The 14449-nt window shown below is 49.7% G+C and overlaps 2 protein-coding genes across 8 annotated transcripts in view; one reads left to right on the top strand and one right to left on the bottom strand.

The window, feature by feature from the left end:
• The window catches only part of GDAP1L1 (ganglioside induced differentiation associated protein 1 like 1), a 69375-nt gene that overhangs the window by 21642 nt on the left and 33284 nt on the right, over positions 1–14449 (bottom strand). Inside the window, exons 3-4 of one of the 5 annotated variants that reach the window (XM_034947231.2) lie at positions 10180–10279; positions 59–251 (exon numbers count right to left, since the gene is read on the bottom strand). In XM_034947231.2, coding sequence (XP_034803122.2) covers positions 59–164 — 106 coding nt within the window. In that variant the 5' untranslated portion in view covers positions 165–251; positions 10180–10279. Of the gene's footprint in view, positions 1–58; positions 303–9867; positions 10136–10179; positions 10285–14449 lie in introns of those variants that run through there. The other 4 variants (XM_057300902.1, XM_003825919.5, XM_034947230.3 and 1 more) reach the window with 4 other exon arrangements.
• Positions 8592–14449, top strand: part of OSER1 (oxidative stress responsive serine rich 1) — a 53570-nt gene continuing 47712 nt past the window's right edge. The window contains exon 1 of one of the 3 annotated variants that reach the window (XM_034947232.3): positions 8592–9703. The gene's annotated coding sequence lies outside the window, so the exon portion shown is untranslated. The remainder of the gene's footprint in view (positions 9704–14449) is intronic. The other 2 variants (XM_055104927.1, XM_055104929.2) reach the window with 2 other exon arrangements.

The following is a 14449-nucleotide window of genomic DNA, read 5'->3' as shown; positions in this document are numbered from 1 at the left end:
GGGGGCCCCTGAGGATCTGTGGTATGGAGTGGGCCCCTGGGTGGGGAGGCAGCCATACCTCCTGTGAAGGTGCGCTCCACATAGTCAATGATCTGGTCATAGTCACTGATGATGTTGTCGCGGTGGATGATGACGGGCACCTCCTCGCCCAGGTTGAGCCGCATGAACCAAGGCTCCTTGTGCTCGCTCTGTGGCAGGCTCACGTCCCGCTCCTCGCACACCAGGCCCTTCTCGGCGATCACCAGCCGCACCTGCAGGCGCCAGGGTCAGAGCGGGGAAGGCGGGCGGACACAGGGGACACTCTGCCCAGGTGGGGCGGGGGTGTGTGGGGAGGGAGGTCAGAGGTCACACACAGGAGGGGACACGATTGCTTTCAGCCCATTCTTGGGCACCTGGGTTTGGGGGGATATCTCCCAGGGGCATGTGCCTGGTGGAGGGAGGAGCGCAGTTCTGCTTGGGGGACAAAGGGCAGTGCTGCCTGGTGGCTAAGGGGCTGGATTTGACAGCTGGACACATCTGGGATAGGATTCCTGGCTGTGTGAGTGTGGGCAGTCCTTAAACTTTCTGGGCCTCAGTTTTCTTATTTTAAAAATGATAGTATTAACAGTACCAACCCAGTGTCTGGGACAAATTATTGGCACTCAATTTGTGATCGTCGTTATCACAGTTGAGCACTCAGCCTGGCCCCTAGGAGTAGATCTGGCCAGGAAATTCACAGAAACTTTTTTTTTTTTCCTTTTTTTTAAGACAGAGTCTCGCTCTATCGCCCAGGCTGGAGTGCAGTGGTGCAATCTCAGCTCTCTGCAACCTCTGCCTCCTGGACTCAAGCGATTCTCCTGCCTCAGCCTCCCGACTACAGGCTGTCACCACTACACCCAGCTAATTTTTGTATTTTTAGTAGAGACAGGGTTTTGCCATGTTGGTCAGGCTGGTCTTCAACTCCTGACCTCAGGTGCTCTGGCCACCTCGGCCTCCCAAACTGCTGGGATTACAGATGTTAGCCACCGTGCCTGGTCAGAAACTCTTATTATTATCATAATCAACAGCTAAATTTCTCAAATTATTTGGGGTACTAAGTGAGGGGAAAAGTAACTTGCCAACATTAGTCGAGCCCTTTATTTCCCCCAAACACCTCATCTGGTTGCCTGGTTGGAAACTCACAACAGCCCCTAGAGGAGGGTAGAACAGTATCTCCCTATTTTTCTTGATGAGAAAACTAAAGCCCAGAGATGGCAAGTAATCTACCCAAAGTCACACAGCAATTCAGCAGCAGACTTAAAACTGGAAGCAAGGTTCTTGACTCCCAAACCAGTGCTCTCTGCCCTGAGGGCTCCTTCCAGGGAGTTCTGGGCCTGCACCTTCCTGAGTCTTTCTTTATGTTTCTAGGGGCTCCCAGACACACATTTGAGCTGGTAGAAGCTGCCAGAGAGCCTTGAGGCTGGGGCATGCTCCTGACCCAGCCCAATATTTCTAAGCTAGAAGATGGTTAGAGATCACCTAGTCCTATTGCCCCCTGCCTGTGGACTGAGACTCAGAAGGAAGGATGGGCTTGTCCAAGATCCCCTGGCAAGATGGCAAGTGGCCCCATTCTTATGCTTCCCTCCCCACCTTCCACTCTGGTCCAGGGGAGAGGGAGGGTATCCCCAAAAGAGGAAAGGCCCATTCCCCTTGAGCATCAATGTCTCCACCCACAGCTGAGATGGTGGCTCCTGGGACAAGTTAAGCATCCAGAAGAGGCAATGCAGTGTCATGGGCAGAACCTGAACGGTGTTGTTTCAAATCCCAGCTTTACACTGATTTGCTGGATGACTTGGCTTTACAAGTAGCTTTACTTTTTTTTTTTTTTGAGACAGAGTCTCGCTCTGTTGCTCAGGCTGGAGTGCAGTGGTGCGATCTCGGCTCACTGCAACCTCCGCCTCCTGCGTTCAAGCGATTCTCCTACCTCAGCCTCCCGAGTAGCTGGGATTACAGGAGCATGCCACCACGCTTGGCTAATTTTTGTATTTTTAGTAGAGATGGGGTTTCACCATATTGGCTAGGCTGGTCTTGAACTCCTGACCTCAAGCGATCCACCTGTCTTGACCTCCCAAAGTGCTGAGATTATAGGCGTGAGCCACCATGCCTGGGCAGCTTTACTTCTTTGTGCCTCAGTTTCCCCTCTTATCCAGTGGGAGTCCTATAGTAATTGCCTCGGAGGCCCGCTGTGAGGATGAAATTCCTTAGTCCCTGTGGAATGGTGCCTGGAACACAGTAGGGGTAATGTGTCTTAGCTGCTGGTATGAGGGCAGGTTTTGGAGGCAGACAGACTTTGACTTAGAAGCCTAGCTCTACTGCTTATTTGCTGTGTGACCTTGAACAAGTCACTTGCTCTCTCTGATTTCTAGCTTCTGTGAAGTGAGGAATGCAAGTGTGAGGTTGAAATGGGCTGTTGTGGAGACAGCCCCAGCACAGAAGGTTAATACATGAGTTCTAGCATCACTTATTACACACACACACCACGCACACACCCTGGTGTGTCCTAGAGTACTTCATGCCCCACCCTCACAGTGAACATAAACACCTCCTCCTGTTTGGTGGATCATGGGAAGGGAAGGGTAACTTGCCCTGAAACACCCAACATTCATTCACAGACTTATTTGCTCCATTAGCCAAGAGCAGGTCCTATAGGTGGGGCGCATGGTGCAGGTAGAGACCCTGGGCTAGGAGGCAGGGACTCAAGTCCTCATCTTGGATCTGCCATAGCAATGCTGTGTGACCTTAGAGCTATCACTGCCCCTTTCTGAGCCTCCTTTTTCTCATCAGCAAAACAAGGGGGCTGGATTCAGTGTTCACAGAGTGCCCCGCATCCCTGCTGCAAGCTGACACTACTACATTCACAACCTTGCAGGAGGCAGGAGACAGGGCTGGCTCTGCTTCCCTCCTCGGCAGTGGGAGGGAGCTTCTCGTTCTGTCTGAGAGAGGGGGAAAAACTGTTGCAGAGAGTGAGCAGCCTGGGGGCAGCATCTGTTTGGGTCTGAGTGTGTGAGTGCGTGTGTATGAGTGAGCAAATGTGTTTGCGTGTCTGCGTGTGTGTGAGTGTGGGTGTGCATGGAAGAGTGTATGAGTAAGTGTGAGTATTCAAGGACTGTGTGAGTGTGGATGTGAGAGTGCACATGTGTGCACATGTGAGTGTGTGCCGTGTGTGTTCCAGTGTCAGTGTGAGTGTGCATGCGTGGGAGCAGGTATGCATGTGTATATTTGAGCTCATGGCGGCCTGTGCCCTGGAGAAGCCCAGAGTAGTGGAGACTGGAGTTTGGCTGGAGCAGAAAGCCCCCTTCTCTTGTCTTTACCTGGCCCTCCATCCTCTAGGCCAAGCTGGGACCTCTGAATGGGTGGAAACAGAGTCCAAACCAGGCCTTTGCCCTTGGTAGGGCCAGACAGTTGGCCTTCCATCTTGGCAGGGCACCTGCCTCCAGGGGCCGCTCCCATGCTCTACCCTGGGTCTCCCATGAAAGTATCAGGGCTGCTATTTGGGGAGGGGACTATATCTTTAGAGGCATGATAATCCTGCTTGGAGCTGCTTTGGGGTCACCCTGGCAGGCGGCCAAGGAGACTTTCACCTTTAGCTGAGCTACAGGCCAGAGCCATGTGTCACCCTGTGGAGGAGGGGGACCCAGAGAGGAAGCCAAGCCTAAGGGAAGGGCATTCAGCTACCAAGGCCATCTGCCATCTCTGCTCCCTGAAGGCTGGACCAGACCTAGGTGGTCACCACTTAGTGTGATCAGACATCAACCATCTCTAGGTAAACGAACTTCCCTGTTGGTGCCTGAAAATCACCCACGGTGCCGCATTGTCATGGGTCAGGCACTGCCTCTCCTCACCCAGGCCCTTGTTTATGTGATGGGCTGGGTTGGTGTCTCTGCCTAGTCATTTAGTTGCGGTGTGACTTTGTATAAAACACTTAGCATCTCTGACCTCAGTTTATTTCAAATTCTTTTTTTAAAAAAATTAGTAGGCCTTATTTTTAGAGCAGTTTTAGATTTACAGAGTCAAATGGCTTTTTAACATAACACCTTACAGCTTGCAAATCCATCACTTTTCACCACTTGTTTATTGAGTGCCTACTATGTGCCAGGTCTTGTTGGAAACTTAGCAGTGAACAAAACAATGATCCCTGCCCTCAGGGAACTGACATGTCCGTGGGGGCAGGCAGATGGTAAGCAATTTGGTCTGTCAAAAGACGGTGAATGCGTCCAAAAAAAGAGAAAATAGAGCAGGGAAGGGGAATTGGGGTACCATGGTGTCAGGGATAAAGGTAGCAATTTTAATTAAGGTGGTCTATTAGGGCAGGCCTCTCGAGAAGGTGGCCCTTGAGCAAAGGCTTGAAAGAAGTGAGGAAGTGGTCCACACAGGGACCTGGGGAAGAGAGCTTCAGTCAGAGGGAACAGCCAGTGCTAAGGCTCTAAGCATGTTGGACATACTCAAAAGACAGCAAGGAAGCCAGTGTGTCTGGAGCAGAGCAGTCAGGAATAGACGAGGAGGGTAGGAGCAGAAAGGGTTGTGCATAGGATTTTTTTTTTTTTTTTGAGACAGGGTCTCACTCAGTTGTCCAGGCTGGAGTTCAATGGTGCAATCTCAGCTCACTGCAACCTCCATCTCCTGGATTCAATCGATTTTCCTGCCTCAGCCTCCCAAGTAGCTGGGACTACAGGCATGCACCACCATGCCTAGCTAACTTTTGTTTTTTGTTTGTTTGTTTGTTTTGAGCTGGAGTTTCGCTCTTGTTACCCAAGCTGGAGTGCAGTGGTGCAATCTCGGCTGACTGCAACCTCCGCCTCCCAGGTTCAAGCGATTCTCTTGTCTCAGCCTCCCGAGTAGCTGGGATCACAGGTGCACACCACCACGCCCAGCTAATTTTTGTATTTTTAGTAGAGACAGGATTTCACCATGTTGGTCAGGCTGGTCTCAACCTCCTAACTTCAGGTGATCCGCCTGCCTTGGCCTCCCAAAGTGCTGGGATTACAGGCGCGAGCCACCACGCCCAGCCTGTATTTTTAGGAGAGACAGGGTTTCACCTGTTGGCCAGACTGGTCTCAAACTCCTGACCTCAGGTGATCCACCCACCTTGGCCTCCCACAGTGCTGGGATTACAGGTGTGAGCCACCACGCCTGGCCGGGTTGTGCACAGGATCTTTTAATCCACACTCCCAGGCCAAGGGGTCCATGAATTAATTCAGGGGCTCCTTGAACTAGGATGGGAAAATTACATGTTTATTTTCAGTAATCTCAAACTGACAGTTAGCATTTTCTTCAATTATGAATGTAGGCGATAAAGTAGGGTAGCGTTTAGCAGTGCCTGCAATATTGTCACCACTAGGAATCAGATATTTTCATCACTTCACAGTTGTTGCAGTTGTCTCAAAATATCATGCGCACTCATCACGACTCCAAAATGACAGTTGTTATGAGACCGGCCACCAGACCGTGTTATATAAGGGGTTAATAAAGAAACATAAATATTATTATATAACGCCGTACTTCAATACGATTGGTTTTCGTTCTAATCTAAAAATCCTATACATTTTATTTTATTCAATTAAAAACATTATTCTGAGAAGGGCCCATACGCTTCCCCCAACTTAGGTCTTGACTCAAGCAAGGTTAGGACCCTGCAGGAGGGCCTGAGGCCATTGAGAGGACTCTGGAGTTTTCCTGAGGGACCTGGGGAGCCACTGCAGGCTTCTGAGCAGAGAAGCAGGGAGATGCATCTCGTTGCTGCCCCCATCAGCTCTCCTCTCTGGGGCTCCTCTTAGGTGAAGGGAGGCGGTACACGGTCAAGTGCAGCATGGACAAGTTGGAGGGTCAGCCCTAAGGGTTTGAAAGGCAAGGGCAGGGTGGGAAACAGAACTCATCCTTCACCCCCTTGCTTCTCTCCTGCCATGCCTGGGTGTCTGAACTGGCCTCTGGCAGGCCCCAGACTTGGGTCTCTTGCCCCTGGGATCTGAAGGCTGGGCCAGGGGCCCTCCAGAGGTACATCCAAGACAGGGCAGACCCTGAGAGGAGGCAGTAAGGGAACCATGAACCAGGCTTGCTGCAGGGAGCCAGAGACGACCCTCAGAGACTCACTCTGGTGGAAATAACAGCAGTAACAACAGCCAACTCTTATTATCACCTCCTCTGTGCCAGGCACTATTGTAGAGCTTTACATGCATTAGATCTTAATCCCTATGAATTCCAATGAAATTGGTACTAGTACCTCCCAGTACCCTCACTTTTAAGAAAAGGAAGCAGGCACAGAGATTGTAAGTAACTTGCCCAGTCACACAGCTAGGAAGTAGCAGTCTTGGTTTTTGAAAAGGGGCAGTTGTGAGGACAGATGGATGCCCCAAAGTCAAGGGGCACCGAGAGGTAGGGCAGTTCTTCCTGCCTGGTGAAGGAGGAGAGAGGCACGTTGTATCAAACATCTGGTTCATTTCCTTGCTGAGAAAACTGAGGACCAGAGAGGGTCAGGTCACACAGCCAGTTAGTGGGACTGGCAGCACTAGAACCTTGGTCTCCTGACTCTATGCTTTTTTGCCCCTCCTGGCCTCATTCTTCCCCACAAAGGAGGAGGAGGCTGGGGGCAGGAACAGCCTCAGAAGCATCCTAACATTGACCTTAGGCATTTAGAGCCTCCTTCAAACCCTGTGGCCCCAAACAATGACCTATGATAGTGCTTGAAAGCTCAGTCTTAACAGGCAATTGTTTAAGGCATTGTGCTAAGTGTGTGAACATGCATGATATCACTCAATCTCCTCAACCCTCTCCCCCAAATATATGAGAAAGCTGACTTAGACAGGCAAAGAAGACACTTGTACAAAGTCACATAGCTGGGAATGGCAGAGTTGGGGTTTGACCGCATGTCTGGCTGATTCCAAAATCCATGCCTTTATAACAGCACCCAGCACTTAACTGAGCACTTTCTATGTGCCACGTGCTATTCTAGGTGATTGACATGGATACATTTGCTGAATCCTTACAACGACCCTGTTGGGGAGGCACCATTAATATTCTCAATTTACAGGTGTGGATATAACTAGGGCATGAGAGGTTAAGCAGCTTGCACGGGATTACCCAGCTGGTCAGTGGTAGAGCTGAGATGGAAGCCCAGGCAGTCTGGTCATAGAGCCTGGGCCCTGGACCCACACACTGTCCTGTTGCCCTCTGGGTCTGGAATGATCTCCAAATGCCCAATGGAGCCACCATCACTCCTAGAGGTGGACTATTTTTTTCCATTCGTATTTCATGTGCCATTAAAGACAGGCTATTTAGATGCTTGACAATGGGGGACTGCCCTCTTTATATAATTAAGGCTCTTCAGGATTGGAGAGAAGGAAGAAAACTCATCTGCTAAGCTCCTACTACATGCCAGGAAGTTAACATATGCCTATGTCTTCTAAAGGAATTCTGCAGGGTAGGATGTAAAATCCCCTTTTCCAGATAGGGACATTGAGGCACAGAGAGGTAAAGTGACTTGTCCAAGGTCACTCAGCCAGTAAGTAGCCACGACGAGAATAGAACCCAGGACTATATGACTGCAGAGCCCATGCCCTTTCTGCCAAGCTACACTGCTTCTAGAATCTACCGTGGGCCCCTGGGTAGGGGGAAGGCCCTGGTATGGGAGACAGAAGGATGCCCAGGTTAGCTTGGCCAGAGACTTGGTCAAAAGTGGGGCTGCAGCAGATGGTCTCATCCTGACTCAGGGGCCACCTCAGCCCTGAGCTCACGCTACATAGGAAATATTTCATGAGGCAAAGAACAGGAGGCTCCCTCATGATATGGTTGTGGGAGATGCCACCTCCCTGCCCCCTGTCTGGTCCCAGCCGCTGGGGCCCACTTCCTGAGGTTCTAGGGGGGAGGAGGTTCTAGACTCTGAAGGGCAGTCTGATTCATCTCCAAAGCCCCCATCCCCAGGCTCCTTGATTGAGACCTGGCACGTGCAAGCATGTGCAGAATTTGTGGATGACTCCAGTATGACCTTGATTAACTCTGGCCCCTCCTTTACCTAGTGCCTTAATAACATCATAACGGCGCTCCTGGTGGCTCACACCTGTAACACTAGCACTTTGGGAGGCCAAAGTGAGTGGATCACTTGAGATCAGGAGTTTGAGACAAGCCTGGCAAACATGGTGAAACCCTGTCTCTACCAAAAATATAAAAAAGTTAGCCGGGTGTGGTGGCATATGCCTGTAGTCCCAGCTACTCAGGAGGCTGAGACAGGAGAATCACTTGAACCCAGGAGGCGGAAGTTGCAGTGAGCCAAAATCATGCCACTGCCCTCCAGCCTGGGCAACAGAGCAAGACTCTGTCTCAAAAAAAAAAAAATCATAACACTCATTATCAACAGAGTCTTGACCTCTCGCCAGGCACTGCCATCATCAGTACTTTTTGTGCATCATATCACATTTCACTCTCATAATAGCCCTCCGAGGAAGTTACTGCATTCACCCCATTTTACAGATTATAAAGCTGAGGCTTTGGACAGGCAAAGGGACCTGTCCACAGCTCCACAGTGAGTCAGTGGGCAATATGATTGGTGGACCAGCTTCATCAGCATCACCTGGTCGCTTGTTGGAAAGGCAGCATCTTGGACCCCATTCCAGACCCACTGAATCAGGATCCTTGGGGTAGAATCCAGCAGTCTGGGTTTTAACCAGGATCATCCAGGGATTCTAATGCACGCTCAAGTTTGAGTAGTCCCAGTCTATAACACTAAGTTCCTAAGTTATACCCCTTCTTCAACAACCACATCAGCAACCCTGAGAAGGGGTTGGGATTGGAAGTGGCTATTGTTGTATCACTATCCCGCTTTCCAGATGATGAAATGAGCCTGGACCAAGACTCAAATCTAAGTCTTTGAGTTCCAAGGCCCTTTCTCTTCATGGATTCTGTTTTTCCATCTGGAAAATGAACGAATGGAACAAAAGGATCTTCCAGGAAGAAGAGGAGTCAGAAGGTCAGGCAGTGGTGCCGCTTAGGCCCCTGCAGGACCTGCCTCTGGGCCCTGGCCATGGTGCTGAATCCGTGGCCCAGAGACGGGACAACCGCCCAGGGTGGGAGATTGCGCCCCTAGAGGCGCCCCTGTCTGAGGGGTGCAGTTCACAGCCTTACCCCCAGGAAGCGGGAACCCTGAGAATCCAGTTGGATTTCCAACTGCCCCTCAGGTCCCCTAGGTCCTAGAAGCATTTTAGGGGCTGGGGCCACTCTGTGCCTTTAAGAGCAAAACAGACCTGATGGGCTGAGCCGAGCTGGTGTGAGGGGATGGTTTAACTCCTTCCTTCTCAGCTCAAGACACGGACTGGGGGGTGGGCGACGACTGGGGACAGACCCTCCAAGCCCTAGCCAGAAGGCGGCCCGCAGACAGAGGGGCAGAGGAGCTGTGACCTGGGGGCCTGCAGTGTCCGGGACGGCAGCGTGCAGGGAGCGACTGAGAGGGGGCTACCGAGGCTGGACCCCAAGAAGCGCTTCTTCTCCCTCCCCGCAGCAGCAGCACCTCCCACCCCACCAAGCCGCCTTCCCAGCAGTGCCCATTCCCTTCCCCTCGCCTTTGTCTCTTTTCTCAGCCCCCCCACCCGCCCCGCACCCCAACAGACCGGCTGTTTCTGGGAGGGAAAGAGGCAGAATGGATGCTCCTAAAATTGAGAACTGTGTTCCTGGGGCCCAGACAGGGCCTGTCGCTTCCCAGGTAAGCAGCCCTGGAAGGAACCCTTGCGTCCCCCGACCTCCGGGACCCCCAAACCCCAGGTTCCCCCCTCCAGTCTTTCGCCGCCCTCAGATCCCTCAAGCCCTGGGGCTCCCCTCCCCAAGCTTCCTGGCCACCGGCGCAGGCGGCTCCCGGCCCGGCTCTACCTTCTGCGAGCTGAAGGACTGGGTCCAGTGGTACAGAACCAGGCTCTCCCTGGGCCAATGGGCGGGGCTGGCCGCCTCGGGAGCGTCGGGGGCCTCCGCTGGCTTGGCCGCATCGCTCTCCAGCGCGGAGATGGGCCACCAGCTGCAGTTGGTGGGGGTCAGATTGTTGGGGGTCGCCATGACAGCCCGGAATCAGAGGCAGGAAAGAAGGAGGCTCCGGCGCGGCGGCTCTCTCTCGCCCAGCATCACATGGCCTCGCCGAGCCTGCCCCTCTCCTCCCTCCCTCCCCGCTCCGTGAATGTCATTACTCACCGGGCAGTTGGGGGAGGGGGCGAGGGGATCCCGGGAGCTCCTTTCTCCTCCTCCCCCTGGCCCACGCCAGAAAAGCCGCCAGCCCTCAGTGTCAGGCTCCCTGCAAGGGTGGAAGGAGCCCGAGGAAGTGGGTCGTGCCCCCCAAACAGCTCAGTGTATTGGGCCAGGCACCTGCCAAAGATTCCACCCTCATCAACGCCTTCCTGCCTCTCAGTCTTCTAAGGGGCAAATACTTCTTAACTGGGATTCTAGAGATCTATTCCTTTAGAAATTAGTGTCTGGAAATTACTTGTCTCGCTTTGAAGCTGTTATCTTCTAACTTTTCCCCTGAAGGGCCTCGAAGGGCAGAGGGAACAGACTATGATTTATTTAACAGACACTTACATAGCACTTACTGTATGCCCAGGCACTGTTCTAAGAGCTTTACAACTATCAGCCCATTTAGCTCTCACAATAGTCCTATTAGCTTCATTTTACAGAGAAGGAAACTGAGGCACAGAGAGGCTAAGTGACCTTGCCCAAGGTCATCGAGCTGGTAGGTGGTGGAGCTGATGTGAACACAGGCAGTCTGGCTCCAGAGTCTGTGCTCCTAGCCATAAGGTCATGATAATATGGTAAGAATATAAACAATGGCACAGCAACCATTTATCAACCTGAGCCCCTTACATGCATCATCTCATTTCATCAGCACAATAATCATTTTTCACGGATGAGGAAGGCGAGGCTCAGAAATGTCAAGTCATTTGTTCAAGGTTGCATCTTCTACCAAGGCACAACCAGATGAGCCCAAAGAAAGCCCATAATGCCTTTGCTGTCACAAAGTCTGCCCTAAACATTCATAAGAACTTCAGCAAAGTTCCTTAATACACCTATACTTCCGTTACTATAAATACTGTGTTTTAATTTATTTACCATTGAGGAAATACAGAAGCAGACCCTGGGACAACAGATGCAAATAGATGTACTAGGAAGATAAGCTCAGTCCTCCCTCTCACCCCCGACCGCCCTCCCCCATCCATCATGCTGCTAAGGACTCCTGGGTACCTCATCCCCCAGGCTGTAAGCCTGGCTCATAAGGAACCGGTGAACCTCCTTCTACCAGATAACAGATGCTCTGTGGTCCCTGGGTTTCCCTTTTTGCCTTGGCTGCCACAAAGCCTGTAGCTACATTTTCTATCAAGTCTCAGTTGCTACATTAGCCTCCCTGGTTCAGCATACTTTTTTTGTCACTCTTGTGAAATTTTTGATGTTGTTCACTGTTCAATTTTGCAAAAAAGGGCATGGTATGTCTTGAAGGAAAATTCAATCCTGTATGCTCCCAGGGTCACAATCTTGTAGGTTTAACAAGTGCCATAGGTGATTCTCATGAGATGCAAGGTTGGTGATACTGTTTGCATCTGTGTCTCCACCAAATTTCATGTTGAAATGTAGTCCCCAGTGCTGGAGGTGGGGCCTGGTAGGAGGTGATTGGATCATGGGGGTGGAACCCTCTTGGCTTGGTGCTGTCCTTGCAATAGTCAGTGAGTTCTTGTGAGATCTGGTTGTTTAAAAGTATGTGGTCAGGAACAGATTAAGAAAGCAAAAATAAATAAATAAATAAATAAGTATGTGGCACATCTTCCCCTACTCTGTCTTGCTTCCTTTCTCACCATGTGATATGCTAGCTCCCCCTTTGCCTTCCACCGTGATTGGAAGCTTTCTGAGGCCTCACCAGAAGCCAAGCAGGTGCCAGTGCCATGCTTCCTGTACAGCCTGCAGAACCACGAGCCAATTAAACCTCTTTTCTTTATAAATTACCCAGTTAAACCTCTTTTCTTTATAAATTACCCAGTCTCGGGTATTTCTTTATCACAATGTGAGAATGGTCTAACACAGCTGGGAAACACTGAGCTAGAGGAAAGATCCCTGGATTGGAGGCAGTAAGATAGGGCTCCTGGCTGTGTGACTTCTCACAGGTACTTACCCTCCCTGAGATTCGGCTCATCATCTGTGAAATAGAGATGATGATAACTGCATGAGGCAGAGATGGATCACTGTCACCCAGAGATCTGTGTTCTCAGTCCATAGGACACAGTAGTTGCTGGAAAGTGGCTGCCACTCACCAGGGACTGCTCCACTTTGCATTGAGGTGAGGTGACCACATGACTGACTTGTGGCCAATGAATGTGGGCAGAAGTGAGGAATGCTGCTGCCCATAAAATCCCCATGATTCTTCACTCTCTCTTCCCATCTGCCTATTGAATATCAATGCCTGGAGGAACTTGAAAGCCCCAAGGGAAGGTTGATAAAACTCCTTGTTCCTCCCCACACCTGCTGCCAGCTGGACTTTATATGAGTGAAAAATAAACTTCTATTGTTTGAAGCCACTGAGGTTTGTATCTGTTATAGCAGCAAGTGCTATGTTACTGAACATACTGCCTCCAGGAGTGTGGCAAAAATTAAATGCGCTAATGCAGAAGTTGCAAACTGACAATGTGTTGGCTTGGACCCACCCTGCAGATATGTTCTGTTATGCCTGACCCAGTGTTATTTTATTGACAAATTTTAAAATGAGCAATTTCACACAAACATCTGGATTTCCAGGTTCAAGAAAACCCAGAATAGCTGGCACCCAGGTTTGCATGCCAGCAGTTGGACCAGGAGTGCCCATCCTGTTGGATGGAAATTTGATGGCGGTGGAAAGTCTGGCCCCTATCAGTGTCTTGAAACTGGTGGCATTTAGGGAGCCTGACTCACAGCAGTCATGCTCAGATGTGTGTTCGTTCCCTCAACTAATATTAATTGTGGACCCACTGTGTGCCAGGTGCGTTGCTAGGCACCAGAGATACAGCAATAAGACAGACAGACAGACACTGGCCTGCTCTTCGGCTTGTTCACTTAGCAAGACATCTTGGAAAGAGTTTCCTATCAGCACAACAGGTCTACCCTATACTTTGTAGGACTCTGTACTACATGAATAGACCACAAAAAATTTACTTAACAACTTCTATTGATGGACATATATGTTGTTTCTAATCTTTTATAATAAAGATAAAGCTGCAGTGAATATCCTTATTTATATATATTTGCCCATATTTCTATATACTCTGTATGCTAAATTCCTAGAAGCGGAATTGCTGGATTGAAGGGCATGGCTTTGCCAAACACCACTTCAAAGAGGTTGTACCAAAGTGCCCATTTCCCTACACCCTTGCCAACGCAGCCTATTTTAAAACTTTTTCTTTGTGAATCTATGGGTAGAAAATGGTATGTCTTTAGTTTGCTTTTATTTTTTTCTTCTTATTACAAAACAATTTCAAACATATGAAATAACTCAATGAACATCCATATATCTATCACCTAGATATAAGCATTGTGAAAATTTTGCCATATGTGTTTAATTGGGGAGTGAAGTATTTTGAAATAAATTATAGGCATCATGATATGTCTCCAACTAAATACATCAGTAGTAGATATTTATAAAGTATCAACATAATTTGTATCTAACATAGGTCATTTTCTTACATAAAATACAATTTTCATATTAAGAAATTAGCAATATGAAGGCCAGGCATGGTGGCTCATGCCTGTAATCCCAGCACATTGGGAGGCCGAGGCAGGTGTATCACTTGAGTCCAAGAGTTTGAGGCCACCCTGGGTGATATGGTGAAGCCCTATCTCTACAAAAAATACAAAAATTAGCCAGGCGTGGTAGCATGTGCCTGTAGTCCCAGCTACTCAGGAGGTTGAGGCGGGGGGAATCGTTTGAGCCTGGGAGATGGACGTTGTAGTGAGCTGAGATCATACCACTGCACTCCAGCCTGGGCAACAGAGTGAGACCCTGTCTCAAAAAATATATTTATATTCAAATTTCTCCAGTTTTGCCAGAAATGTCTTTACAGGTAGTTTCAACCAGGATCCAATCAAGGACCATGTAATGGATTTTGTTCCTGCAGTCTTAAGTCTATTTTAATCTAATATGGTCCTCACTCTTTTTTTTTTTTTTTTTGACCCCCAATGGCATTGACTCATGAAGAGACTGGGCCAGTTGCTTTGGACAATGTTCCTCTCTGGGATCTGTCACGTTGCTTCACTGTGGTGTCCTTTAACTTCCTGTACTCTCTCCTACATTTCCCCAAAACTAGTATTTAGATCCAATGGATGGATTAGATTTAGGTGGAACATTCTGGGGATGAGAAAGTAATTATATTTCACGAGTGGTGCTATGTGCTCCATTTCACCTTACTTGATGTCTAACTGTCCTACTACTAATAATGCCAAGCTTGATCAT

The sequence above is a fragment of the Pan paniscus genome, chromosome 21 (assembly GCF_029289425.2).
Source record: "Pan paniscus chromosome 21, NHGRI_mPanPan1-v2.0_pri, whole genome shotgun sequence".
In the NCBI taxonomy this organism is placed as follows: domain Eukaryota; kingdom Metazoa; phylum Chordata; class Mammalia; order Primates; family Hominidae; genus Pan; species Pan paniscus.
This window is presented reverse-complemented; position numbering and strand designations above follow the sequence as displayed.